General features: G+C 40.1%; 1 protein-coding gene across 1 annotated transcript; it reads left to right on the forward strand.

The window, feature by feature from the left end:
* Positions 1-145: 145 nt before the first annotated feature.
* SPATC1 (spermatogenesis and centriole associated 1) lies at positions 146-27974 on the forward strand. Its single transcript, XM_036741080.1, has 4 exons — positions 146-344; positions 627-707; positions 1096-1235; positions 27629-27974. The coding sequence occupies exons 1-4, from the start codon at positions 146-148 to the stop codon at positions 27956-27958; spliced, it is 750 nt and encodes a 249-aa protein (XP_036596975.1). The 3' UTR covers positions 27959-27974.
* The last annotated feature ends 3 nt before the right edge of the window (positions 27975-27977 follow it).

Genomic DNA, 27977 nt, shown 5'->3' on the forward strand with positions numbered 1-27977 from the left:
CTACCTATTCTGACCTTATTCCTTGCCCTAATCATTATCACTCTTCCGATACTTTTCTAAATCTCACCTTACTTTAATATTCTGCCTTACTCTGCCTTATCTATGCTTACTAGTCATCATTACCACTGATGATAACAAAATAGCAATGGGCTTGGAACCATCTTCAGATGTGCAGCCCTTCAACATGACATTTGTGGGCCAGCCAATCCAGACTTCCACCCCCATTGGTACCACGACTGTTGGGACCCCCACCACAATCTTCTTTGGACCCTCAGAAGCCTTGACACAGTACAATACCTCTATTCCTGCCACGTCTTCAGTTTTGGCCAGGGTCTCCGAAGCTGGTACTATTCCCACATCTGCCCTTCCAGTTCCTGTTGCTACCTCTAATTCCCAACCTACAGTAGATGCCACCTCTCTTCACCGAGGTGCTCCCAATCTTAATGCAGGTATTTGCCAAGACACCTCCTATACCTCCCAGCATAATAGTCCACAGCCTTCCCTGGCACATACTGCCCTTGCCCCACATATTTCCCTTTCTCCTCCACATCCCCCCACTTCTCCACTACCACGTTCTTCCACCTCCTCTTCCTCTGCCAATAATGCCGGAGGACCCTGTTCCTCAGAACCTACAAACAAGAACCTCCCGGCGATAGAGAGGAAGATGGCCCATCGGAAGACCAGTAAATACAACGAACCTCCCAGAGGTCAGTGTTCCACCCCTACAGCTCATCTCCAAGGTGCACATGATATAAGCTCTCAGTAAATCTCTTTCTCTCTCTCTCTCTGTCTCTCTCTCTCTCTCTCTGTCTCTCTCTCTCTCTCTCTCTCTCTGATATGTAGATATATATTTTTACCATGAACCATTCCTTTTCCCCCAGTGCCTTCAGAGACCCCACCTTTTGAACTTCTTTCAATTTATTAGACTTCTAACCTCTCCTTTCTCCTTGTTAATCACTGACCCTTTACCATTATTTCCTTATTCTCCCCCTGCCCAACTCTAGCCCTGTTTTGTTTGCTTCCCTCCTCTTCTGTTAACACTCTCCTTTTCTGGAAGTCTTCCTCTTCTGACATAGTCCTCTTCCTTTTCCTCAGACCCTAAGCGGCTGACACAGGAGCGTCTGGTTGGGGAGATTGCCTTCCAACTTGACCGTCGAATACTCTCCCATATCTTTCCTGAGAGAGTACGCCTCTACGGATTCACGGTCTCCAACATCCCTGAGAAAATTATTCAGGTCTGACCACAACCTCAATCCTTGATCTCTGACCCCTCCCCCATAGGTTTCACTAGCTCTTGCATCTCAGACCTTGGCTCCCTAACTTCTTCCCCTAACTTCTCAGTAGATGGTAAAAACCCCTCAGGCCTAGAGCTACCCAAGTCACACCCTGGGCTACAGACCGTCAGCTAGTGTAATCTCATTGTTGGGTATGGACTAGCTGTTTGTGGTACCAAGCGAGGGCTATAAAATTTTAGTCACCAATCCAGGTTACAAGCAGTTTGACACTATGGACAAGATGAGTATAGCGGTTAGGGCAAGCTGGACTTGGTGACTTGGAAGTCAAGTATCAGGCAAGGGAGAAGAATCAGAGTATTTAGACCAAGATAGTACCCAGGAAGTCTCCAAGGTAGCATCAGGAGGTGGGATCACAGGATTAGTGAAACATAGAACTCTTCACTGGATCCAGGAGAGTTCAGTAGTAATATTTATTCTAAGTGTATCTGCTGCCTTCTAAATTGAAGTGGTTCAGATCTGGTGCTCAGCCCCATACTCCTTTTCATTTGCTTCTGACAAGTCTTAGTCACTGTCAGTATCCTCTTGTAGGACTGCTGTCTTAGGAAGAAAGGTAGGAATCTGGACATCCAAGGGGCTGGGTCTGAGACGCCCTGCTACCTTCTCATCATAAGACTGTGAAAGCGGATCAGGGGCCCTAGTTACAGGAACTTTGACACCCTTCAGATTTTTCTGGTCCCAGATTAACTTATTTCTTTTTTTCTCTTACACTTCAGAGGCTGGCATATTTCTCAGCATCTTTTGCAATCACCACTAGTTTGTTGAAAGGAAAGTAGCATTTTTGTAAATGAAAACATTAAAGAAATGTGAGCATCCTCTCTTCTCTCGCCCTTTGTGGATCAAGCTCATTGCCAACTTAATCTCTACTGTTCTATTCATGAAGTACATTCACAGACCTTGCAAAGTTAGCAGTTTACAGTGAACAATATAAAGGAACAAAGGAGAAACTATAGTTATCAAAGTATCATAGAAGAGCTACTCTTATCTTCACATTATGGGCTAATCCATAAATGTAATTTTCTTTCTTGATTCTCCATCTCAACACTTATTTATTCTCACTTTCTAGTTCAGCTATCAAATGCCATTTTTAAAAATCAGTCTGGGGTGCTTATCTCTCCTCCCTGTGCTGGAAGAAGGGGTTCTTTGCATCTTCTACCATTTCGTCGATCAACTCTGACATTAGATTATTAGATGAGGAAAGAACTAACATAAGAATCATTTGTATCACAGTAAGAAATCCTTTTCCCTCGGAATCTCTTAATTGCCTTTTTCTTTTTTTCTTTTTTTTAATTTATTTTTTATTTTTAGTTTACAACACTCAGTTCCACAAGTTTTGGAGTTCCAAATTTTCTCTCCCTCTCTCTCCTCCCTCCTCCCCCGCAAGACAGCATGTAATCCAATATAGGTTCTACATATACCTTTGCCTTGAGCTTATTTACATAATAGTCCAGTTGTAAAGATAAATTATAACCAATGGAATGAATCATGAGAAAGAAGAAACGAAATCAAAAAAGAAAGGAAAAAAAAAAGAAAGCAAATAGTTTGCCTCAATCTGCATTCAGACTCTATAATTCTTTCTCTGGATGTGAATAGCCTTTTTCCATCACGAGTCTTTTGGAGTTGTCTTTGAACCTTGCACTGATGAGAAGAGCCACCACGTCTACCAAAGTTAGTCCTTACGGATACCGTGTGTCTGTAATTGTGTATAATGTTCTCCTGGTTCTGCTCCCCTCACTCAGCATCAGTTCATATAAATGTTTCCAGGTTACAATGAAGTCCATCTGCTCCTCATTTCTTATAGCACAATAGTATTCCATTACATTCATATACCACAATTTGTTTAGCCATTTCCCAATGATGGGCATCCCCTTGATTTCCAATTCTTTGCCACCACAAAAAAAGCTGCTATAAATATTTTTTGTATACACTGGTCCATTTCCCACTTGTGTGATCTCTTTGGGTTACAGCCCTAGGAATGGTATTGCTGGGTCAAAGGGTATACACATCTTTATAGCCCTTTGGGCATAGTTCCAATTGCTCTCCAGAATGGTTGGATCAGTTCACAACTCCACCAATAATGCAATAATGTTCCAATTTTCCCACATCCTCTCCAGCGCTTATCATTTTCCTGTTTTGTCATGTTAGCCAATGTGACAGGAGAGATGTGCCTGAGTTGTTTTGATTGGCATTTCTCTAATCAATAGTGATTTAGAGCATTTTTTCATCATATGACTATAGATATCTTTAGTTTCTTCCTCTGAAAACTGCCTGTTCATATCCTTTGACCATTTCTCATTAATTGCCCTTTTCTTTCACAAAATAACATTACTCAAGGCATCAATCTCACAAGTTCTCCCTCCCAACTTAAAATAGAAAACGTAAATTCTTTATGTTAACATCTTCCCTGAAGGTCTGCGGATGAAAAGTCTTAAGCAGCAGCAAGAGAAACTGTCAAATGCGAATCTCTGAATTGGAAACAAACTGTACCAAAATAGGAATCTCCTTTAATGCCCAACAAGCATCCACTTGGAACTCTACAGTGACCAGAAACCCAGAACAGCCATAGATGACCAGTTCTGCTTCTGGAGGTCTGATTGATAGGAAACTTTTCCTTACATCAAGTCTAAATATGCCTCTCTATAACTTCTGTTCCTGTTCTAAATTCTACCCTCTGGGACTGAGTAGGGTAAACTTAATCTCTCTTCTACATGAGAGTCCTTCAAGTAATTTGAAGATAACCAATTTGGATCCTCCTTAGCTCTTTTTCCCTCTAAGCTAATCATCTTCAGTTCCTTTCAATGAAGATGCTCTTAAGACATAGTCTCCTGTCCTCTCACCATTCTGGTCTGGATGAGCTCTGATTTATCAGTAATCTTTGCAAAATGTGGCACCTATGACCAAGCACTATATTCCAGATGTGGTCTGGCTAAGGCAGAGTGCAACCATACTTTCGGCTCCCTTATTCTGCTCTTCCTCTACTGGTCTGGCCTAAGATTGCATTAGCCTTTTTAGCTGCCATATTAAAATTGTTGACCCATCTTGACTTTGCAGTTGATTAAAACTTCCATAACTTTTGCTACATGAATTTTCAAGACATGCATCATCTATCCTACATTTATTCAGCCGACCTATGAACCCTGGCGTAAAATTTTTCATTGATCTCTATAAAATTTCACTTACTTAGAGCAGTCCACTCTTTTAAACCGTTAGGTTCTTTTAATGTGCTAACTATATCATCTAAACTGTTAGCTTTCCCTTCCATCTCTGTATCACCAGCAAATTTAAAAATGATTGATTTTTACTCACATCATAGATTCTTTGGATGGGACCAAAGTAGAGATTCTTTGGATGGACCAAAATCAAGATTATTTGGCACTCCACTGGAGACCTCTGTACAGGTTGACATAGATCCATTAATCACTCTTTGGGACTAGTCATTCGGCCAGTTCTAAATTTATGGAATTATACTAGAATTCAAGCCACATATCTCCATCTTTTCCACAGGGATATAAGGCTTTGTCAGATGGCTTTCTAAAATCCATATACTCTGTCTACAGAATCTCTCTGAACTGCCAGTCTAGTGAATATGCCAAAAAAGGAAATAAGATTAGTTTTGCATATCTTGTTCTTCAAGAAGTCATGTTGGTGTTTAGCAATCACTACTTCCCCTTTCTAAGTGCTCATCAACTGTCTCTTTCACAAAACTTTTGTAGCAGGTGTGCCCACATGTACTGCTGGAAGGAAGGCCCTCTTTGTCCTCTCTCTCCTGAAAAAAGGTGTGATATTACCTGTCAGCTCTGACAAGGCATGATGTCACCTTATTTTGGGTATGTGTTGCCTGTGGACACTACATTGTTAATAAAGTTCATGGCTAGTTCATACACTTTAACTACACAGCACCCCTAATGTAGAGAGAAAGACTATTTACAGAGATAAAGATAGTTCTCTAGAGAGGAAGAAATTGTGCCAGGTGGAGACAGTAATGGAGGAGCTCCTGAACCAAACTAAGGACACAGATCAAGCCAGGAGCTGGAACCCAGGGAGCAGCTCAGCATAGAGCCATGACAAAGGAGCAAACCTAGGTCTTGCCCTTCAGTAATACTGTGATACATGTGGAATGTATAGCTCCAGGAGAAGGGAATTGATCCTCTAGTGACCCCAGCTTCATCCTCCTTACTGGGGACTTCTACCCAGTATAATGCATTGTAAGTCTAGGGGACTGTATAGCTCCTTGAGAAAGGTAGGGCTTGTGGCAGATAGGTGGCCTAGTGGATACAGCACTAGCCCTGGAGTCAGAAGGTCCTGACTCCCAATCCTCAGATTCTTACTAGCTGTGTGACCCTGAACAAGTCAGTTTATCCCAATTGCCTCTAAAAAGAAAAAAAAAGTAGGGCTTACCATAGAGGAGCGTTCTTTGCTTCTTAGGCAGTTCTTTCCCCTTGCAGAGGGGAGAAGGAGGATCACAAAATAGTATTGTAAGTACTATAGTACTTGGGTAAGGTAAAAAAGGAACGGAAATTGTTTTTACTGTTTATGGGTCATTTACGTTCTTTTGTAAGATTTGATAAAACCTTGACATTCTCCAGCTCATCAATATCTTCCTTAAACCATAGAACCCAAGAATTAACACAGTATTCCACGTGAGGTCTGATGGGAGCAGAGTAGACAAGAACTATCACTTCTTTATTCCTGGAAGTTAAACCTCTCCTAAGGCAACCCAAGATTGCATCAGCCTTTCTGACTGCTATCACATTGATTCGCTACAACTCAGTGAGCTTGCTGTCCACCAAAATCCCAAAGTCTTTTTCAGAACAACCACTATTTCTCCCATTTTGTACTTGAGAAATTAGGTTTTGTGCACAGTGTAAGATTTTACACTCATCCCTATTGAATTCCATAATAATAGATTCAACTCAATGCTATAGCCTATCAAGATCCTTTCGGATACTGACAGTGTGTTATCTATCCCATCTGGACTTATGTCGTCTTCAAATCTGAGAAGAAGGACATCTATACATCCACGTCATTGATAAAATTTGGGGGTTTTTATTTTAAATTTTTATTGATATTTCTTGTTTCTCCACATCACCTTCATCTATGAATGTATTCTGCTCTCCACCCCTACTTAGCAAGTCATTCTTTGTAACAAAAAAGGAGAAAAAAAAGGGGGGGTTTTGGCCAAACTAACCAACCCACTGAGTCTAACAGCATATGCAATATTATATATCCATAGTCTTCCATCTTTGCCAAAAAGGTAGAAAGGAACATTTTTTTAATCTTTTTTAGGACCAAACTTCTTGGTTATGATCATTTAAAGCATTCAGTGTTTGTTGTTATTGCTAGTGCTGTTTCAGACATTTATATATATATATATATATACATATATATATATATGTATATATATATATATGTATATATATATATATGTATATATATATATATATACACACACACACACACACACATACACACACACATGTATATGTATATGTATATGTATATGCATACATATATTGTTTTCCTGGGTTGTTTTGTTTCATTGTGCATCAGTTTATACTTTTCCCCATCTTCAAATTTATTGTTTCTTGTAACAAAGTTATATAGTCAAATTCAAATTGATAAAATTATTAAGCAACATGGGGCCAACTCTAGATCTCTAGGGAACCCCACTGTAGATCTCCCACACTAACACTGAAACATTAACAACAACTCTTGTAAATACCGCCAGGGATGTGACACGGTCAGAGTTGTGGCAGAAGACTGTTTTTGTCAGTCGTGCAAAGGATGTATTGGAAAAGAGAGGAGCAGGTATCAGACCAGTTAGGAGGCTCTTGTAACGATGATGATTTTACTCAAGTCATACATTCTTGATGACGGCAAGAAGTAATGCCAGACAAAACTAGAGTGGTGACCATAAAATTTAGTGAAGGGAATAGATATAAGAAATGTTGAAGAGATAGATTCAGAAGGACTCGGAAACTGATAGATGTAGAAGTAAGAGAAGGAAGAAACAGAAATGGCTCCCAGGTTACAGACCTAGGTAATTGGGAAGGCCCTATTGCCCTCCACAGAGATCACAAAGTTTGCACCGGTTTATTAGGGGAAAGATGATGCAGCCTTTATTGATCCCCCAACTCCTAGTACCCTCCCTCCCAAATTTGCATGGTATTTATTGTGTGTATATTTATGCACATACACACATGCATACATATATACATTTTATACACATATGTGTATATATATATACATTCATATGGGCGTGTTGCATCCCTTAAAAGAGCATACTCCTTAAAAGCAAAGGTGGTTTTACCTTTATCCTTGTATCCTCCAGCATCTGGTACATAGTAGGTGCTTAATAAATGCTGCTTGTTTGATCTATTGAATTCAATTTTGAACTTCTTGGGCTTTAGATACTGATATTGACATCTCAATAGATTCAGAAAATAGAGATACACAATTGAAGTTTATGAGAGAGGTTAGGGCTGGACATAGGAGTAGGGCTAGATTTAGCAGAAGGTTTGGAACAGCCACATCAAGGGATGTGATAGGAAGTCATCAGGGTAAATAAAATTATCATCATCACACCTCAGCGATAGTCCTGTTGAATTTTGATAATACAATTTTGTTTTGTGGTACCGTCTTGCTGCTCCAGAATTTCGAAAGTAACAATGGAGAAGGGGTGATCCAATACTGATTGTTGGCAGAGAATGAACAGTGGAAGGAAAGGGCTACAAAGGATTCAAGGTTGGAGGACAGTGCTTAGTTAACTGGCTAACTATAAGATTAAGATTAAAAGAAGAAAAGTGAGGCCAGACATGGGTACTGGACTGGGGGAACAGAGAAGTATGGAGTTGACTACCAGTCACTGAGCAAACAAAGAATAAGTTCAGGAGCCAGACAAAAGGAAATAACTAAAGGCAGCCAAGTAGTGGATAGAACATTGGACATGGAGTCGCTAAGACCCAAATTCAAATCTCGCCTCAGACACTGGTTGTGTGACCATGGTCAAGTCACTTAATCTTGGTCTGCTTCAGTTTCCTCATTTGTGAAATGGAGATAATAGCACCTACCTCCTAAGGTCGTTGTAAGAGTCAAATGAGATAATATTTGTAAACTTTGCAAACCTTAAAATAAGGATAGAGTACTGGGCGAGGATTCAGGAAGATCTGGGTTCAAATCCAATCTCAGACACTTATTAATTGTGTGACCCTGGGCAAATCATATATCTTCTACTTGCCTCAGTTTCCTCAACTGTAGAATGGGGACAACAACCCTACCTACCCTGCAGAGTTGTTGTGAGGATTCAAAGACATAATATTTCTAAAATGCTTAGCACAGTGCTTGGCACATAGTAGGTGCTTTATTAATGCTCATCCCTCTCTCCTCATTGTACAACAAAGATATATTTTTCAATAACAATAATAATCAGCTCAGCATATGGGTTTTTTGAAAAAGAGTGCCATCTCTGGTGTGAGGGTCTGCTGAGCCCTTTTCAGGGCTGCTCATCCACCTTTGGTGTCTACCTGATTCACCCGCCTCTCACCTGTGGCTCCAAGAAGCTGTAGCATGCATAGTGGCCATACCCTGGCAAAACCGTCTCAGCAAACGGGCTAACCCAGGTTGAGGGAAACCAATAAGCTTCAAATCCGTTTGTGAAGGAGGAGGGCATCTTCCCCAAGCATGTGAAGACTTCCCTTGGCGGAATGGGCGGATGAGAACAGTTTGTTCCAATGGTCGTGAAGGTGACCGAAGCAGGCAATGCAGAGGGCTCAGAGCTCAATCAGACATCAAGGACTTGAAGGTCATTCACTGCATCCGAGTCGTCACCAGTCATCTGGACTTCTGTCTTGCCTCTATCTACACTTTGATGACTCTGGAAGAGAGGGGGAGGCTGATGACTTTGTACAGCTCTGCCTCACTTAAATCCAATTCATGAGCAAATCAAGACTAGCAAATGCTAGCTAGTATTATTATCGTCATCATTATCATTATTATTATGAGAGAGAGGAATATCAAGCTCAGGATCATGGACACAGAAAATTTGAGGGAGGTGGTGAGCTCTAAAATATGACCACCCCTATACGAAGTGGCTGCATCAGAGTGAAGTTGTAAGCCAAAGGAGCAAGAGGTGCTGATTAACTTGGGAGAAGGTCAGATGTTTCCAATGAGACATCTACCTCAATATTGAATTCCCTTAGGACTTAGGAAGGAGTCAAAGTAGAAAAGAAGCCTGCGAGCTAGATTCTGAATTCCTTGGGAGATGGAGAGTAACCTAGAGGCTGATAGTTGGATCATCATCATCATCAAGATGGATTTGGACAAAGTGATAAGAGCAGTTGGGTTGAACCTAGAAGGAAGAGGGGTTGCTAAAAGATTGTGGCAGAGGGAAGATCTGTAAATGGCAGGAAGGGAGCAAGGAATATGCTGACTCCTCCTCTTGCCCCAACATGGCAAGTGGTATGAGAAAAAGGAGTGGCCAAGACTAGAGGGGTATGGTAGCATGAAGTCTCTTCCAGAAGAATCCAAATTTCCTTGAGTGACAGCTTAGAGGAGTATAAAAAGAAGAGTGTCAGGATGAAAGGGAATATGTTAACAATTAGGAGGAAGCTCCAAAAACATAATAGAAAGACAAATTTGAGAGGATAATAAGAAAGAGATGGGGAGAAGTTCAAGGGGAGTAGGATTGCCATTTGGTTGGATGGTAGCACTAAATAGTCATAGAAATTAAAAGAATGGGGGTGGAGCCAAGATGGCGGCTAGAAAGCAGGGACTTGCGTGAGCTCCCCACCACGTCCCTCCAAAAACCTATAAAAATGGCTCTGAACAAATTCTAGAACTGCAGAACCCACAAAATAGCAGAATTTGTTCAGCGTGGGAGGCAGCATAAAAGTGGCAAGAAAAAGTGGTTCTCTAGGAAGGGAAGAGGGGGCAGGTGAGGGGGAATGAGTAAATCTTGCTCCCATTGGATTTGACCTGAGGAGGGAATACCATACACACTCAGTTGCATATCTTACCCCACAGGAAAGAAGGAGGAAGAAGATAAAAAAGGGGGGGACAATAGAAGGGAGGGCAGATGGGGGGAGGAGGTAATCAGAAACAAACATTTTCAAAAAGGGACAGGGTCAAGGGAGAAAATTCAATAAAGGGGGATAGGTTAGGAAGGAGCAAAACATAGTTAATCTTTCACAACATGAGTATTGTGGAAGGGTTTTACATAATGATACGCATGTGGCCTATGTTGAATTGCTTGCCTTCTTAGGGAGAGTGGGCGGGGAGGGAAGAGGGGAGAGAATTTGACTCAAAGTTTTTAAAACAGACGTTCAAAAACAACAACAGAAAAAAGAAATTAAAAGAATGGGAAATGGGAGTGTACTAGCCATAAGGCAAAAGATAAACCAGTTGACTCACGTGACTGGATTCAGGTACAAAAGAAGAAAGGCAGCTAGTTGGCACAGTGGATAGAGGAGTAACGAAGACTTCTTGAGTTCAAATCTGGCCTCAGATAATTACTAGCTGTGCGACCCGAAGCAAGTCCCATAACTGTTTGCCTCAATTTCCTCATCTGTAAAATGAACTGGAGAAGGAAATGGCAAACAAGTCCAATACCTTTGCCAGGGAAACCCCAAAGGGGGTCACAAAGAGTTAGACATGACCAAACAACAACAACACAAGAGGTGAATGGCATTAGTGGCCAGAAAGGTGTTGTAGGAGAGGAGACTACCAATCCTGGGTAATCCACAGCAAGGACACCCACTAAACATGTTCCCACAGCTTTGGGGGTTATTTCTGTTTCTTCAGAAATTATGATGTTCTACAATTTGTAGTTCTATAGCATCTCTGAGAGAATAATGTGTGGATTTTTGTGGAAATGAGCTCTTTGAGATCATTGAAATTACTATGAGATTTCTTATCCAATATGATTTCCTCGACGTATGATGAGCTATCTGTCCATTTGGCTACTTGTTATAGTCTGAGCATTATCTGTCAATGTGACTCTTTAGATCAATCTCTTTGTCATTGTCCTGGATTTCATTGAGTAGGCTTTGTAGTAATCTGGGATTTAGAATAATTAGCAGTAATAACTTGCACTTAGATAACTCTTTGTCATCTGTGAATAGGAATATTTGGATAACTTTACCATGAATAGGGAATCTTTTTTGCTTTGACTCTGTGCAGGATATCTTCCATGCCACTGGAGAATACCTTAGGTGAGCATGTCTCCTACCTTTATAGCTAACATGGTGTCAATGCTCAGGGGTTTGTAGGATAAAATTATCTCTGTAGTTAAATCTGTTGTAGAGTCTCATATAATTTTAATGTTTGCTTGAGAGAGCCTTCAAACTGCATTTTGTTTTACTGAATCAATGTTTGTTGAAATCTTTTTTTAAAAGAACCCCTAAACAGTAGACATGGCAGGACCTTATTTTCTACACCTCTCAGTCAACTGTAAAGAAAAAATAATGTGATGGAAGAGAGGAAGTGTGGATAGAACTGGAGGTGAACCCTGGTTCAGGGAAGGCAAATTTTTAATTCATTAAGAAAATGACAGAACCCAATAACCTAAAATGCTACAAGGGAAGTTAGTTCAAATTGTTGGAAATATTTTAGAATAAAATTCTGATGACACAAATAACCAACAATTATGAAGAAGAAAAGAGGGAACTAAAGAGACTCCTGATGTGAATGATAGGAAACTAATTGGCCCATTTAGATTTTCAAAAGATATGTATTGAAAAGGAAAGCAAGGCAGCTACTGATTCATATAAAAGAGGGGCATGATCCTATAAGAATCATAATCCTCTAAGAATAGTGTCAGGATCAATAAAGCTCTGAATAAACTAAGGTTACCATTGAACACTAGCTAAAACAAAGAGGCAAAGCAGCAGGTAGAATGGAAAGTGGTATATTTAGAGTCAAAGGACCTGAGTTTCAGTGTGACCCTTGGGCATATCACTCAACTTCATTGGACCTCAGTTTCCCCATCTCTAAAGTGAAGGAATTAAACAAGATATCGTCTACGGGCTCTTCCAACCCTAAATCAATGCTCCTATCTGATGAACTAGAAATCCCGGGGTCCTGAAAAACTGACGGACAATAATAATAATAATAATAATAATAATAACAATAACATTTATATAGTGACTACCATGTGCCAGGCACAGTGCTAAGTGCTTTTACCATTTGAACCTCAACTACTAGCTACATCCATTCTGAGCCAATCAGGGCACAAATAATTCTGTTTTGGCCAGAAATCCTGCAGTTCTTCTCCCAGATCTTTTTTTAAGAGGTCTTTCTTTGCCTCTTTCTCATTAAACCTTAATCACTGAATAGGCTTTGCCTCAATCAAGCTGAGACCTATTAAAGACTTTAGCTTGAAAAGGCCCAGCTGCACTGTAGTCCACTGTATCCTGGGCCATCTCCAGTTGCCTGATCTATATCTTGCCACTGGACCCAAATGGTTTATGAGGTGAAAGTGATGCTGGTTGACTTGTCACTTAAATTTAATTCAATTGCATGTCATGGCATCACCTTCCTGATGTCATGGTCCTCTTCAAGAATGAAGGACAAACAGCAGCAGACTTTGAACCTCACAACAACCCTGGAAGGTAGGCCCATTTTACAGATGAGGAAACTAAAGCAATCAGAGGTTAAGTGACTTGCCCAGGGTGATATAGCTGGTAGGTATCTGAGGTTGGATTTGAACTCAGGTCTTTCTGACTCCAGACCCAACCCTCTATCCACTGTGCTACCTAGCTACCTCAAAGATAAGATTCCTGTCACTGTCATAATGGCTAAAAAGTGGTTACAATGTCATGGTGAATGATAGGGGCACCACAAGACTGGAGAATGTCAAATGTTGTCCCCATTTCTTTTTTTCCATTTGTCATTTCCTTAAAGCATAATTTTATTGATGTCTAATGTCTTTATATCAGAGTCAATTCCTGACTCCCCATTTCAGATTGAAGCCTCCTTTGTGACAAAAAAAATAAGCAAAACATCCAATATGGAGACTGCCTCTGACAGTATATACAGTATTACATCCTCGTGGTCTACCACTTCTCTTCCATGAGAAAAGGGGATATGTTTCACTGTCTGTTTTCTAGGAACTTGCTTGGTTTTTCCATTACTTATTTTGTGATACCCTAATACGGTATAATCAAAATTATGCACTTTACACCTTCTGTTGTTCTCTATCTCTTGTTTGGTCCTAAATTCTTCCCTTATCCATAGATCTATTCCATGCTCCCTTAATTTGCTTTTGGTATCATCCTTTATGTCTAAATCATGTACCCCTTTTGACCTTATCTTGGTATATGGTGTGAGATATTGGTCTATACCTAGTTTCTGCTAATCACAGTGGTCTTTTTTGAGTTGAGCTGATATCTTTGATTTTTCCATTCTTTTAGAATCTCTTTTAAATATCTTGAAAAATGAATTCCCTGGTGACTTTAAAATTGTTACCTATCTATACATACTATAATTGGTCAATGTCACTTGATCTTCCCCACTTTATCTTCATAAATGCCAGTTGCTATATCCTCATGTAATATTAGGATAATAGATATTCAGTTATATGATACCCCTAGACACCTTCTTTTAAGTACAGAAACTGAAGACAAGCTCAGTTGTAAGCCATGATTCAGATAGAAAACAGTTGGTCGATTACAATCTTATTTTTTTCATCCCACTTTCTCTACCCTGGTACCAACTTTGTGGGAGTACTTGCAACCAAATTACAAACCTGAGCAAGACAAACAATCTTAAACACAGTCCTACACACTGTGATTATGGTACAGGGGAAAGAGACCCGAGGCCAGTGCTGGGCTATACCATTGGTCCTTCTTACATATATATATATATATATATATTCATTTACTCACTGCTCTTGCACTTAAACACTCAGATTATGACAATGAGTAACTCCTCTTAGCACTTTCAACATCTACCACTTTTCTAGATCTAATAGCAGTTTATATCCAAAAGCTCCTAAGAACTGCCTATGCTCCTAGAAATTGTAATTGGTCACACTCACCTCCCCAGTCATCACTTCAGTATAAGAGTTGTACAGGAAATCTTCCTGGGCGAATGGCAGCATGTGGAATTCTCTGCCCCTCTCAGCCCTGTGGGGTCCCAGTCTCTTGCTGGTAGAGTTCAAATATGGTAGATTCATTACTCCTCTCTACTAAGAGACTTTGTGCAAAAATCACAGAATATCCAAGTTGGAAAGGAGCTCAGAGACCATCTAGTCCCACCCATTCCTGAATTAGGGTTCTCTCTACAATATAACTCAAGAAGGCTTTTTTTCTGAAAGATCTCTAGTAAGAGGGAACCCACTGCCTTTTAGGACAGCCAGTGTTAAGTGACTTGCCCAGGGTCACGCAGCTTCAACTCTTCCTCTTTGCAACTTGTACCCAGAGTTCTTAAAGAAATTCATCCTTCTGAGGCTGAGCAGAGCAAATCTGATTCCTTGATAGCCCTTCAAATATTTGGAGAATGCTTATATACCACCCCTAAATCATCTTCTCATGGTTGAATATCCCCAATTCCTTTAACTGATCCTTCTATAATTTCTGTAAGATAATCCTTAACCATCCTGGTTTGCCCTCCTCTGAACACACTATAGCTTCTCCATTGTACTTTTTAATATGTGGTTTTCCAAACAAACCCTAGCACTCCTGATATGGTCTGGTAAAGTCAGAATACAACAGGATTATCAGCACCCTAATACTGAACGCTGCACCTCTACATGGAGTTAAACTTTATTTTTGACGGAATTAAAGTCTGCCTTCTTAGAGACAGATAGACTATCCTGCTGGTAAACCCTGTGGAGGCCTCATTTTTCATTTAGCAGCTTCTGAATTTTCCCATCATTTAAAAAAATTATCTCTACATAATCTAGCCTAAGATTGCATCGACTTTTTTGGCTACCACATCATACTGTTGTTTTAAACTGAGTTTTGAAATCTACTCACCTCCCCAGATCTTTTCCAATGAATTGCTCTCTAGACACAATTCCCTTATTTTCTATTTGTGAAATTAGATTTTTTTTTAGAATGCAAGTTTAAAAGTATGCCATCTAGCATATTAGCTGTTCCTCTCAGCTTTATGTTTTTTGTCTGCAAATTTTGTGAATTTGGTCTATACCTTTCTCCATAGAAGATGGAAGTATCTGATCCCAGGAACTTCTCATTATCAAGTATAAGGTCACAATTAGTTTCATTCTCAGAGGTATGAACAATTTTCTAACATGATGGTACAGTTCATTGGGGGATATCTTCATTCAAGGGCCTAGACAGGTAACGAGGCTGGTTGCTTCTGCCTTTGTTCACAAACTTCTAATAGAATCTCACCATAGCTCTGAAAGGAGAAGCTGCAAGTCAGGGAAAAATGATGGTTAATGCTGGGAATACAAATAAAAGAAAGCCAGACAACCTCTGCCCTTAAAGAATTTACACTTAATAGGGGGAAACAACACATATAGGGGAGATGAGGCCAGGGAAAAGGGAGGAGCATTTTGGATAGGGAAGTCAGAGGGAATGATGATTGGCAAATGATGGACGCAAATGGTGATGTTAATTAGATAACTTTTCTACCAGCTGAGCCAGAGTTGGAAAGGAGGATGGAGGTGGGCAATGGGAGGCAAGGGATTAGAGAGCATGGCAAAGACATTGTGAGGAAATGGTATTGATGGGTCTGTGACCAGGACAAGACTCACTAAAAACAGTCAGGATCACAAGAGTGGAATTTGAATTCTAATTAGAGATGGAAGATGGAACTGCAAGTAGCAGGGCATGAAAGGGGCTAAATCCTTCCCATTAATTCTGTTTAGATTGTCACCTGTCGTGGTTTACAGTTGTGTTAGACTATGGACCAGGGCAGCACCTGATCAAACTGTGGAGCTTACCTAAACAACCGGGTAATAGGAAACCAGAGATGAATGGAGGCAATGGGCAGGCTTGTTTCCTCTCCCCCTCCCTGCCCCCCTCCCCCTCAGATTTTTTTCTTATTTTATAAGGTGCTATACTGAAGAGGTTAAAAGAAGCCAGAAACTCTCATTTGCAAAATATTCCAGAGAGGATGATGGAAGATAGGTGTTTCGTGGTGACCTTTCTCTGCATGTTGAATATTTCTACTCATCCTTCAAAGCCTAACTGAACTCAACAAATACTTATTAAATGTCTTCTCTGCGCAAATCATAGTCCCTGCCCTTGAGCTGGGGAGATTAAAATATATATATAAATATATAATATATATTATAAGTACATATAATATATATTATAAATATATACATAGTATAAATAAAAAGAGGGTAATTTGAGGAGAGAGTAGTAACAACTGGGATGATCAGTGACGTTAGACAAATCACCTTAACTCTGAGATTTCATTTTTTTTTTTAATCTATAAATGGAGGGACTAAATAGCTAAGCTTCCTGCTCTATGATTCTATAGTATTCTATGTGTAAGGGTGAACTAGGACCGCTAGGTGGCGCCATAGGGCATAGTGTGCCTGGCCTGGAGTAAGGAAAACTCATCTTCCTGAGTTGAAATCTGGCCTCAGACACTTACTAGCTGGGTGACCCAGGGCAAGTCGCTTAACCCTGTTTGCCTCAGTTTCCTCATCTGTAAAATGAGCTGGAAAAGGAAATGGCAAACCATTCCAACATCTTTCAAGATAACCCCAAATGGAGTCATGAAGAGTCAGACATGACTGAAAGGATTGAACCACCACCACAACAACAACGAAGGGGAAACTGGCCACTAAACCTAATCCTTATAAGCATGCCTAGTGATACTGATGCAATTCTCTCCATGAAAGAGGCTGGGAGCTTGCTTCCCCAGAGAGTCATTATGGTGACAGTTAATGGAGGTTCCTTGAGCGCAACTTGGAGCATATTTAGACATTCTGTAACTGGTCTTAGTCTGCTAACCACGTGCTAAAGAAGATGTTTTTCACTTGGCTGGAGGTTTAAATTGTGCATTTAAAATTTAATTAATTTATTTAACTAATGTAATTAATTCATTTTAATTTCATTAATATTAATTTAATTTAAAGTTTAAAATGCACCAGCTGACCATACCAACATTACCTTCTCTTGGTTTGACTGTTCTCTCCATGTGACTTTTTTCTGGATGATAGTTTCTGGTGAGAGGCAAGGCCCCTGAGGCCCTCTCCCTTTGTGGCTAACTTATAACTTGGAAATACAGGCCTCCTATCTTTGCCTTTATATTTGCTCTTTAGCTTTAGGGGAAAAAAAGTTGGAGGCTATGACTAAGGTTCTGAGAGTCTGGGAGTTAAGTCCATGCCAGGTTTTGCACCCAGGTCATCATTGATGAACAAGGAGCAACCTTCAGGACCCAGCCCATCCAGGATATGACCCATGTGGAATTCTCTATTTCATATGATATCCTGTTCTTACATAGTTATTCTATTTTTTGTCCTCAATGGATATTGGTATATAATCTGTCATCACCTCATTAATGATCTTTTACTCATCATAAGCACTGCAAAGAAAGCTAGCCAAAAAAAAAAAAATGAAAAAAACATGAAATGATGTGTTTGGTTACCTTTTTAGCACAGAATGAAACTAATCCCTGTGAACTCCTTTATGTGACTTTTCAAGGAGAAACCGTGAACAACCTTTCAATTTACTTGTAACTTTGTTTTCTGGTTTCCTTTATATTGAGAATGCCAAGATGTATGTAGTTCAGCTCTTCTAGAGGCACAACAATTCGTTGACTATTGGACAAAAATTACATACTGGTTGACAGCCATTAGTCTTTGCAGATGGTCTAAAGTCTGATTCTTAGCACCCTCTGCATCCACCACCATCACTGCAAAAGTGGAAGGAAATTGCACAAAACAGAGAACCATTTTGTACCTTTGTCTAATTCAAAGGGGTTGCCGTGGAGTCAGGAGTCCAAATTTGGCCTCAGACACTTACTAGTTCTGTGACCCTGGGCAAGTCACTTAAGCCTGTTTGCCTCAGTTTCATATCTGTAAAATGAACAGGTGAAGGAAATAACAAACCACTCCAGTATCTTTGCCAAGAAAACCCCAAATGGGGACTCAACAACAACTAATTTCAAGGATTGCTGCTATCATCAAAAATCATCTGGTGGTCAAATTTGTAACAGGTTGGTGCTCTGACAACAGACAGGCTATCACTTTGCCCTTATCTGAAGCCTTTCCGGTTTGATGGAATTTGCTAGAATGTTTACTTCAAGAATTAAGAGTCACTTCTACACTATTCTGAGTAACACAGCGCAAGATTGCTATGACTTCACAGCTCTCCATGTTCACCAAATTCTCCACTTGTGTGAAATAGTAATCCTCGCTGTCAATCACTCTTTTCTCCTCTCTATTCTCTTCTCTCTAGGTTTTCAGAACACCACTCTCTCCTGATTCTCCCCACACCTAATAGATCACTCCTCAGTCTCCCTTGCTGGATCCTCATCCAGGTCACTTCCACTAAATATGAATGTCCCACAGGACTCTGTCTTAGACCCTTCTTCTCCCACTATACCACTTCATTTGGTGATTTCAACACCTCCCGTGAATTCAATTATCTTTGTGCTAATAATTCTCAAATCTACCTATTATCCTGCCCTAAATCTCTCTGCTGACCTCCAGATTCACATCTCCAACTGCCTTTCAGACATCCTGAACTGGATGTCCAGTAGACATCTTAAACTCAGCATGTACAAAACTATCTATACTTGGTAACTTTCCCCTAAACCCTCCCTTTCTCTAAACTTCCCTATTACCATCATGGGCAGGACCACTCTCCCAGTCCCCCAGATTTGCAATCTATGTGCCATCCTCAGTCCTCACTTTTGTTCACCCTTGTAGCCAATCTGTTGCTAAGGTTCACTGATTTCACCTTAGCACCATCTCTTGAATATGCCCCCTTCTCTCTTCTCATATTACCACCACTGTGGTGCAGGCCCTCATCACCTCATGCTTGGGCCATTACAATGGTCAGATGATGAGCGCATTCATCAAGTCTCTCCCTACTCCCATACATCCTCCATTAAGCCACCAAAGTGATTTTCCTAAAACACAGGTTGAAATGTTGAGGGTTGGGGGAGACAAGGTCCAGGAACCCCAAGACTCAAGTTCCCAGACAGGGTAGTTGAGGGGGAGTACCCCTCAAGGACCTGAGTACTGAAGAGAGTCAGGGCTATCTGGAATGAATTCACAGACTCAAGCATTCTTTAAGTCAAGGTGGCAAAGATTTATTACGCTTTTTGGCAGGCAGATGTTCTTAAGGAACCTGCAACCTTAGAGGGGTGCAAGTAAAGTTTATATAGGCCAAATATGTTAATTAGTTGTTTTGGGGTGGGATTGGAGAGTAGTTACGGGGTGGTCAGTTCTTAAAGGAACATGCACTTTTTGTATCTACTGCACAGGTATCTTACCCAGAGTTCACTGGGAAATAGCCCAAGAAGGGGCTACCTGGAGGTGTGGTTTTAGCCCTGAAACATCACTAAGTCAACTAATAGTCAGGGCCGACTGGAAATAAACAGGCTGCTTTCATTAACATCTTGTTAGACAAGATGAGTGTAAGGGAGTATATATATATATGTCTGGGTCTAGCATGCACATGATAGGCCAGTAAGTAGTGAATATCTTTATGACCCAGTACACAGCCAGTTCAGCACGTACACAGGGAGTCCAAACTTAATAAATTCTATAGGTACAGATGGCTGCAGTATCAGGAGGAGAGATAAGTGTTTTGCTAGGGCATGCTGCCCTTGAACTGGAGAGGAACTGCCTGAGACAGTATTTGGAGGCTAGGGAGAGATGTGATTTTAGAACTGGATATGGTTTTGAACTTGGGGTCCAGGCACAGGCACCCAAGCAGAGGCTAATGAGAAATGCGATGTTAGAATTAGGGTCCAAGCACACGCACCCAAGCACCCCATCACAACAATGTCGTTACCCTAATCAGTAAACTCCCTATTGCGTCCACAATTGCATGAAAAATACTGTCATTCAAAGCCCTTCACAACCTAGCCCCACCTCCCCCAACTTCCAATTTTCTCATACTTTTTGCTCTACCCCCATATGGCCTCCTTGCTCTTCCATGAATAAAACATTCTATCTCTCAGTTCTGGGCATTTTCATTGACTGACCTCCATGCCTAAAATGCTTTCCCTCCTCATATCTGCCTACTGGCTTGACTAGGTTCCTTCAAGTCTCAGCTAAAATGCTATCTTCTACAGGGAAAGAAAATTTTTCCCAATACCTTTTAATTCTTGTGCCTTCCCTCTGTTAACTATTTCCTGTTGTGCATATACATACATACATATATTGTATTGTATTGTACTTATTTGCTTGTTATCTCAGCCATTAAACTGTGAGTTTCTCAAGGACAGAGAATGTCTTCTGCCTTTCTTTGTATCCCCAGCATTTAGCACAGTGCTTGTCACGTAGTAGACACTTAAATGCTTATTAACCAACTAACCGAATTATACACACACACACATCCCTATATTCTCATTCTTATAAAATATATATGAGACTAGACCAAGCATATATCAGATGATTTTCTACAGCAGACTGTTTCTTAACAGTCACATAACTGAGTGAACAGCATAAAGGATATGAGATCCAGTGTGCATTGATTACCAAAACAACAACAACAACAAAAAACAAAAAAACTTGATTCAGTAGAACTGAAAAGCCTTAAAGGCTTTCTTCTAACAAGGTGTCTCGCATCTATATGTTAAAATTTTATAAGATTTCTTGATAAATAGAATGATAAGAATAAAATCATTGAATGATTCCCTGGTTACCAGCATCAAAGGAATCATAAAACAGGGAGAAATACTATCAGAGATGCTTGCCAGTATGGGGGGGGGGTGCCTTTTTAGGGCCAAATGGAAGATGAATGGTAAAAATCCCCCAGATGCTACTATTTGAAGTAATACATCATTTGCCTCAAGGTTCCAAATATCAATGACATAGTCATTCAACAGAGAGGTCTAGTAATCTGTACAGAAAAAAATCAAGTGAATAATGAAAGTGGACTATGCTGTCCAGATTATGCCATGCATAAACAGCCCATTAATTTAATCCATTAGCACTTATATCAGATATGTAGACATTAACATAGAAGACGGACAGTGAGCTGGGCCCAGAGGGGAAAAGAAGGAAGGCAAAGGGCTTGACTGTATTTGGGAAACTACACAGTACTACTAATGATTTCAAGTTCTTCCTTGTCACAACAATCCATCTTTTCGAAACTAGAATCCTACCCACAATTTTGTATGATTAAGAATCATGGAACACCATTGTCTCTACAGAATCAAAATTCCAGGTGACCCAAAGGGTAGTAGAGAAGACTCACTGAGGGTGAGAGTAGAGTAAGTAAGAATGTAGCAATGATGATTTTAATATAATAGAACAACAAGGAAATATAAAAAGCTAAGAAAAAAAAGGTGGGCTAGTCATGTAACATGGTTAACAGATATATGAACAACTCCAGTGCTGCACCAAAACCCACACAGTTTTTAAGAGTCTAGAAAGCCTGTAGTGCATTGGGTAGATGCATTGGGAGAATGTGAATGAGCAGGAAAAAGAATGACTCCATTGCATTCTATACCAATGGATGGAGTACCTATATCAGTAAAGATCCATTTCTAAATGTATTAGAAAATGAATCCCTGTCCAATTCATTTTAACTTAATTGATTTTTCTGTACATTTGTTTCTCTAAAATTTCAGAAGAGTTATGGGTCACTGGTGCATTCCTTTATGGAAAAAAGAGTCCTCTTATGGCAGCACAGAGCTGGTCTATGTCTTTTTTTTATTTTTTATTTTGCAGGGGGGAAGGTAGGTCAATTGGGGTTAAGTGACTTGCCTAAGGTCACACAGGCTGGTCTATGTCTTAGGATGCATGTAAGGGCAATGTGGTGTAGTAGAAAGAATTCTGGGGTAGGAATCAGATGATTTATACTTGAATCTTGACTCTAGTTAACGCTAATCTAATCACTCAAGCCCCAATTTCCTCATCTGTAAAAAAATAGGAATAATAGTGTTTGAAATACCTATCACCAAGATTATTATGAGAAAAGTGTTTTGTAATCCTTAAAATTTTATATGAATGAGTTGTTATAACCTTGTTTTGTGTTGTAAGGCTGATATTGATTTTATTTTAACCACTACTAGGCTAAGGTCAAATCAATTCTATACCCCACCAAAGCCAAGATCCCAGGGCTGGAAAACCACCTTGGCACTTCAGTCAACATACTCACCTAGTTGGAATACTCATTTTCCTGAATCTCTATAGAGCACATCTATAGTTTTCTATAAGTCAGCTTGTTCTCCTAGAAGTCCCCTCAGTTCTATTTTCATTATAGAATTGATATCCAAGATTTTTCTTTGTTCTAAGGTACTACTACTTGTCCAACACTGAAGGTCCACCCAAACTGTCACTATACCTGATGCAAAGGCCCACATGAAAATGCCCACTCTGTCCTGCTTTCACCCAGGAATCTAGTGTCATCTCCATCCATTTCTAGGTTTCTCCAAGAACTATATCATTAACACCCTTCTTCAAAAATATATTCCAATTTTCCCTTCTTCAAAATAGTATTATTCATTCATTTCAACATCTCGGACCCCTGTAAACCCCAAAATAAAGAGGTTCATGCCCACCACACACCTCTCCATTGAGTTTGAGATATCTATGTGACATCCAGTTTAAGATGTCTAATAGACAGTTGGTAATATGAGATGAGGTCAAGAGAGAGGTGAGGGCTAGAGAAATAAATCTGAGAATCATCCACATCGATATGATAATGAAAGCCATGGAAACTAATGAGATGACCAAGTGAAGTAATATGGAGGAAGAAGAGGGCTCAGGACAGAGCCTTGGGGGAACATGGTTAATTGGCAGGACCTTGAGAAAGATCCAGCAAAGGAAAATGAGAAAGAAGATCAGTCATACAGGTAGGAAGAGAAGCAGGAAAGAGCAGTGGAAACCTAGAAAGGAGCAAGTATCCAGCACAGGATAGCATCACAAGCTGCAGAGAGGTCACGTAGAATGAAGATTAAGAAAAGGCCATTAAATCTGGCAATTAAGAAATCATTGGTAACTCTGGGGAGAGTAGTGTCACTGTTATTTCAGAGTAGTTCAGAGTGGTCTCAGAAGCCAAATAGCAAAGGGTTTGGAAGAAAGAGGAGAAGAGAAACTAATTATTGACAATTCATTCAAGGAAATTAGCCACAAAAAGAAGAAAGACATAGGATGATAGCTAGTGGGCTCTTAGTAACTGCTTGCTGATTTCATTGATCAATACACTTGGGTTTTCCCATGTGAATAAATAAGACTCTCGAATCCTGAATTTCACTTAGGAAGCTCTACAATTTCTAGAATTTAATGAAATTACCACATTGGCTTTTACAAACAGGAACATTTGAGACTGTGATGTTCAAACTTGAGAACCCTATTGTCCTTGATGGTACAAGAGATTGGGATTGTTTTGGAGTTTTTTAATCTTTGGAGATCTTTTCCATTTCTTATCTGCTTGTTGACATTCCTTAAATGCCCTTGAAACAGCTTTGCTTAGTTGGCTTTCTTATCAAGCTTTCTTTAACCTTGCTTTTCTTCCACTGCTCTTCTCCTTTATGAGGCAATACAGTTCATGATAATATTCACATAAGATTGTATAAATGAGTTTATATTCTTAACCACATTGCTTTGACCACATATTTCTAAGGTTGTCAGAGATAAAATAGTTACTGAGTGAGTCCATTTCTAGGCCTTTTTGGTCCCATTTTATGGCAATTTATTTGCATTGGTTACATTTTTGCAAGAAATTGTTATAATCTGTTTCAAGGCTCTTTTCTCCATTCATTTCCCATTTTTTGGCATCAGTAACTCATTTAAATAGATCAGGTTGGAATTCTTTTACTTGTCATATCTCATCATTTTTTATTCTTTTAATTTTGAAACCATTTTAATCTTTGACCTAACAAATCAGTTGTCTGACTATACACAGACAGCTCATTTAGTAATAATGACCCCCATAGCAATTATGAGCCATTTCTGATCTTGAAATTTCATCATTTTCTTGTTATGTTAATTATAATCTCCATATCTAGCACTTTTTTTTCACCAAGATGGTATTCCGGGTCTATAGATGGGTCTTTGTTGTCACCTATACCAGCCTTTTGACTTTTCTTACTCCTTAATACTGAACCATAACATTATCAGTTTGTTCTGGGGTTTTTTTGGTTTTGTTTTGGAGGGTTTTTTTGGAGGGGGTGGTTTGGCAATCTTCCCCTATGTTCACCTTCCTTTGAATTCACCTATTTTCAAGCCTTTGGTCATTTAATTTGGAGGGTTTTATCAAGTTCTTCCTAAAATTTCTTTAACTCCTTCTCTGCAGCCATGTTAGCACATAAACTACAATTATTTTCACAAAGGTCTTTTTGCACATATTCACTATAAGCACTGTAATACAAGATGAATAAATGTCCCATTTTAATATATTTCTTCTTGCCTTTGCATACACAATAAAGCTAACCCCACTACCTTCTTTAATAACTTTTCCAAAGAGAACCTGTGAGCCATACTTTTTTAGCTGTCCCTTCCCTTCATCTTCAGATTTCAATGATAATGAGAATATCAAGACTGACAATTCAATTCCTCTTATAATATTTCTATTTGTTGATCAATGGACAAGAAGTTTACATGTAATGTAACAACAGATAAGTTAATGTTTACAGATGGTCATAAAATTAATTCTTCGCACCCTCTTTTCTCCCATACTGTCATATTAAAAAGGTGCTCACAGGACTGTGGGCCATTATTTTGTATTTTCCTTTGTTTTGTGGGTTCCCGTAGCTAAAAAGTTCACAAGTCTCTCCATGCTTAGCTAAGCTAGTCCTCAGAAAGCGGGCATAGTCTGTTGCCAGAACCATTCTCAAAACCTTTACACCACTTCCAGAGCTTACTCTCTGCTGGCATAGCCTTCAAAAATTTCGAATCATCTCAAAACCACAAAGAAGCATTGGAGTAGGCCTTGTAGAGGAAACATTGGTTTCTGGTTATTTAACCACTGGTGATTCTGGTTATTTAACCATTTTTCTAGCCACTTGACAGTACCATCATCTAGCCCATATCTCTCCATCTCATCTATAAAGACATGAAAGACTTTATTAGACATCTTCCTGAAGCATGTATACTATATCTATGATATTCCTCTGATCAAGCCAAATAATCAAATTCGAAAAGGAAATGATTACGTGATTCATGCTTGGATTTTAGCAATAATCCCTTTCTAAATGCTCACAAATCATGTCTTTGATGATACATTCTAGAATTTTGCCAGGAATTGAAGTCAAGATCTTTGGACACTAGACAGAATATCCTTTTCATTAATTGGGACATTTGTTACGTTCCAGTCCTGTGGCACCTCTCCCTTTTTCCAGAATTTTTTCAAAGTTCACCAATAGTGGCTCAGCAGTCTTATATCAAATCTTTCATTCCCATAGCCTTCATAGGATCACAGGATTCTAAATTTGAAAAGGACCTCAGCAGCCAGCTCATTTGACTCATGCCTCTGACTGATACACATGACAAGTCATTCAACCTCTAATCCACAAAATGGGGCTAATGATACCCATACTTCACAAAATTGTTATAAGGCCTAAATGAGAGAAAATATATGAAGTTGATTTTCCAAAACTTTGAGTCAACTCATCTAAGCCTGGTACCTGAGACTCATTAAGAGTGGCTAGGTGCTTTCTCACCATCTTTTCCCCTGCCTTGGGGTTTTGGGGGTTCTTTTTGGAGGGGGGAAGGCTTGGCAATTGGGGTTAAGTGACTTGCCCAAGGTCACACAGCTAGTAAGTGTGTCAAGCATCTAAGGCCAGATTTGAACTCAGGTCCTCCTGACTCCAGGGCCGGATTTCACTGTGTCACCTAGCTTCCCCTTGCCTTGGGTTTTAATGTCCCTCTTGTTAACCATTTTTGTTCTGTCCTTCCCAATCCAAAGTTGAGTTGAATAGTTTTGCCTTCTCTCCTTGAAAAGTTATTGTAGTTCCATCAATCCAGAACCAGAGTCCTTATTATTTCTTTTATCATTGAAGCCTTGCCCCTAACCTACCTAGAAAACAAATGAAATATTTTAAAATCCTGCTTATTATGTTAAGCTTTCATCACTGTCTCTACTTATTCTGAATGTAAACATTCCTGACACTCTTCTCAAGCCATGATCCTGCTTTGTTCCTTAGTTCCTTAGCTCTCCTTATTTCCATCTCCCCGACAAATCTTTCAAAAACCTAAGGAATCAGTGAGTTCCTTGTGCATCCACATCGGTCTGCTTAAATCACTTCCCCTCCTCTTCCTTATCACAATCCTTTGTGTTACCAGAATTTCATTTTTGAGGATGTCCTAACTCTTTTGGACCGACTTCTGTAGCATTTTAGACTACAGGAGCCTCCCTATCCTTTCTCTGAATTCTTGGAAATCCACTATTCCAAAATCTAAGTTGGGCATCAGACTAGGACTGGCTTTATCCTCTGTATAAATAGCATATTTTATGGAGTGGTCATATCCCCCCAAAGCTCCCAGCATTTCTACTTCAGCAACTCCTAAACCATTAGAATCAGGTTCAGAATTGCAATTTGCTTCACAACCTTGCCCACTTCTATAGCTTCCTTTACTCGATCTTCCTCTAGGTCATAGCAGTAAGCAAGAGAACCTTCTTCAGCTGACCTTCTAAGACAGTTGTCTCCCTGTTTTCCAACCAAGCAGCTTGCTCAGAGGGGCAGGAGGAAAAAGAAAAGTCTGTCACCTCACCTAAGTAGAGAAATCTAGGGGGTTAAAGTCAGTGGGCTTTCACTGATCTTTCTAAAATTTTCCTGTTTTAGGCCAATCTGTGCTTCCTTCAAATTGAATTCTCAGCTCCTCAAGTTGAGGAAACACCCTACTCTAACAACACTCCTTTCTGCCATATCAGAGTCTAATCTCTTAGGCTTCCCTGTTCCCACAGGCCTCTCCTGTCAGACCTAATGAACTGAAATACAGAAATGTGTCCTTAGAATCTTCTTGTTCCTGAACCCCTTCCCCTCACTCCAAGTCACCCTGAAACCTCCTCTTTTCCCCACTACCAGGCTAACCCAACCTCTTCTTCCCTCAGATTTCCTTGTCTCCTCTCTTCTTCCCTTAGGCCTCCCTGATTTCCACCTCCCTTCAGACTTCCCCTAACTTACCATTCCTTTCTCTCTTCCCAGCCCTCCCTCCTCCCCTTCCCTCTCACATCCTCTAGACACCACCCCTCTGAAGCTTCCCCTTACCTCCTCCTCTCCCCCCTCCCCAGGCCTCTCTGAATACTAAAAATCACAAGTTGGATGAAGAGTTGTGCCAGACACTCACTCAACGTTATGTGAGTGTCATGAATCAGCTGCAGAACCTGGGCTACAATGGGCGGGTCCACCCAGGGCTGACGGAGCAATTGGTTAATGCCTATGGTATCCTGAGGGAACGGCCTGAGCTGGCAGCCTCTGAAGGTGGCTCTTACACCATGGACTTCCTCCAGCAGGTGATCATAGAGACAGTGCCCCCCAGCATGCTCACTGATGCCCTGCTTCTTCTCTCCTGCCTCAACCAACTCTCCCATGATGATGGCAAACCTATGTTCATCTGGTGACTGAAATCTGCTAAGCACC

The sequence above is a fragment of the Trichosurus vulpecula genome, chromosome 1, assembly GCF_011100635.1.
Source record: "Trichosurus vulpecula isolate mTriVul1 chromosome 1, mTriVul1.pri, whole genome shotgun sequence".
Classification (NCBI taxonomy): Eukaryota; Metazoa; Chordata; class Mammalia; order Diprotodontia; family Phalangeridae; genus Trichosurus; species Trichosurus vulpecula.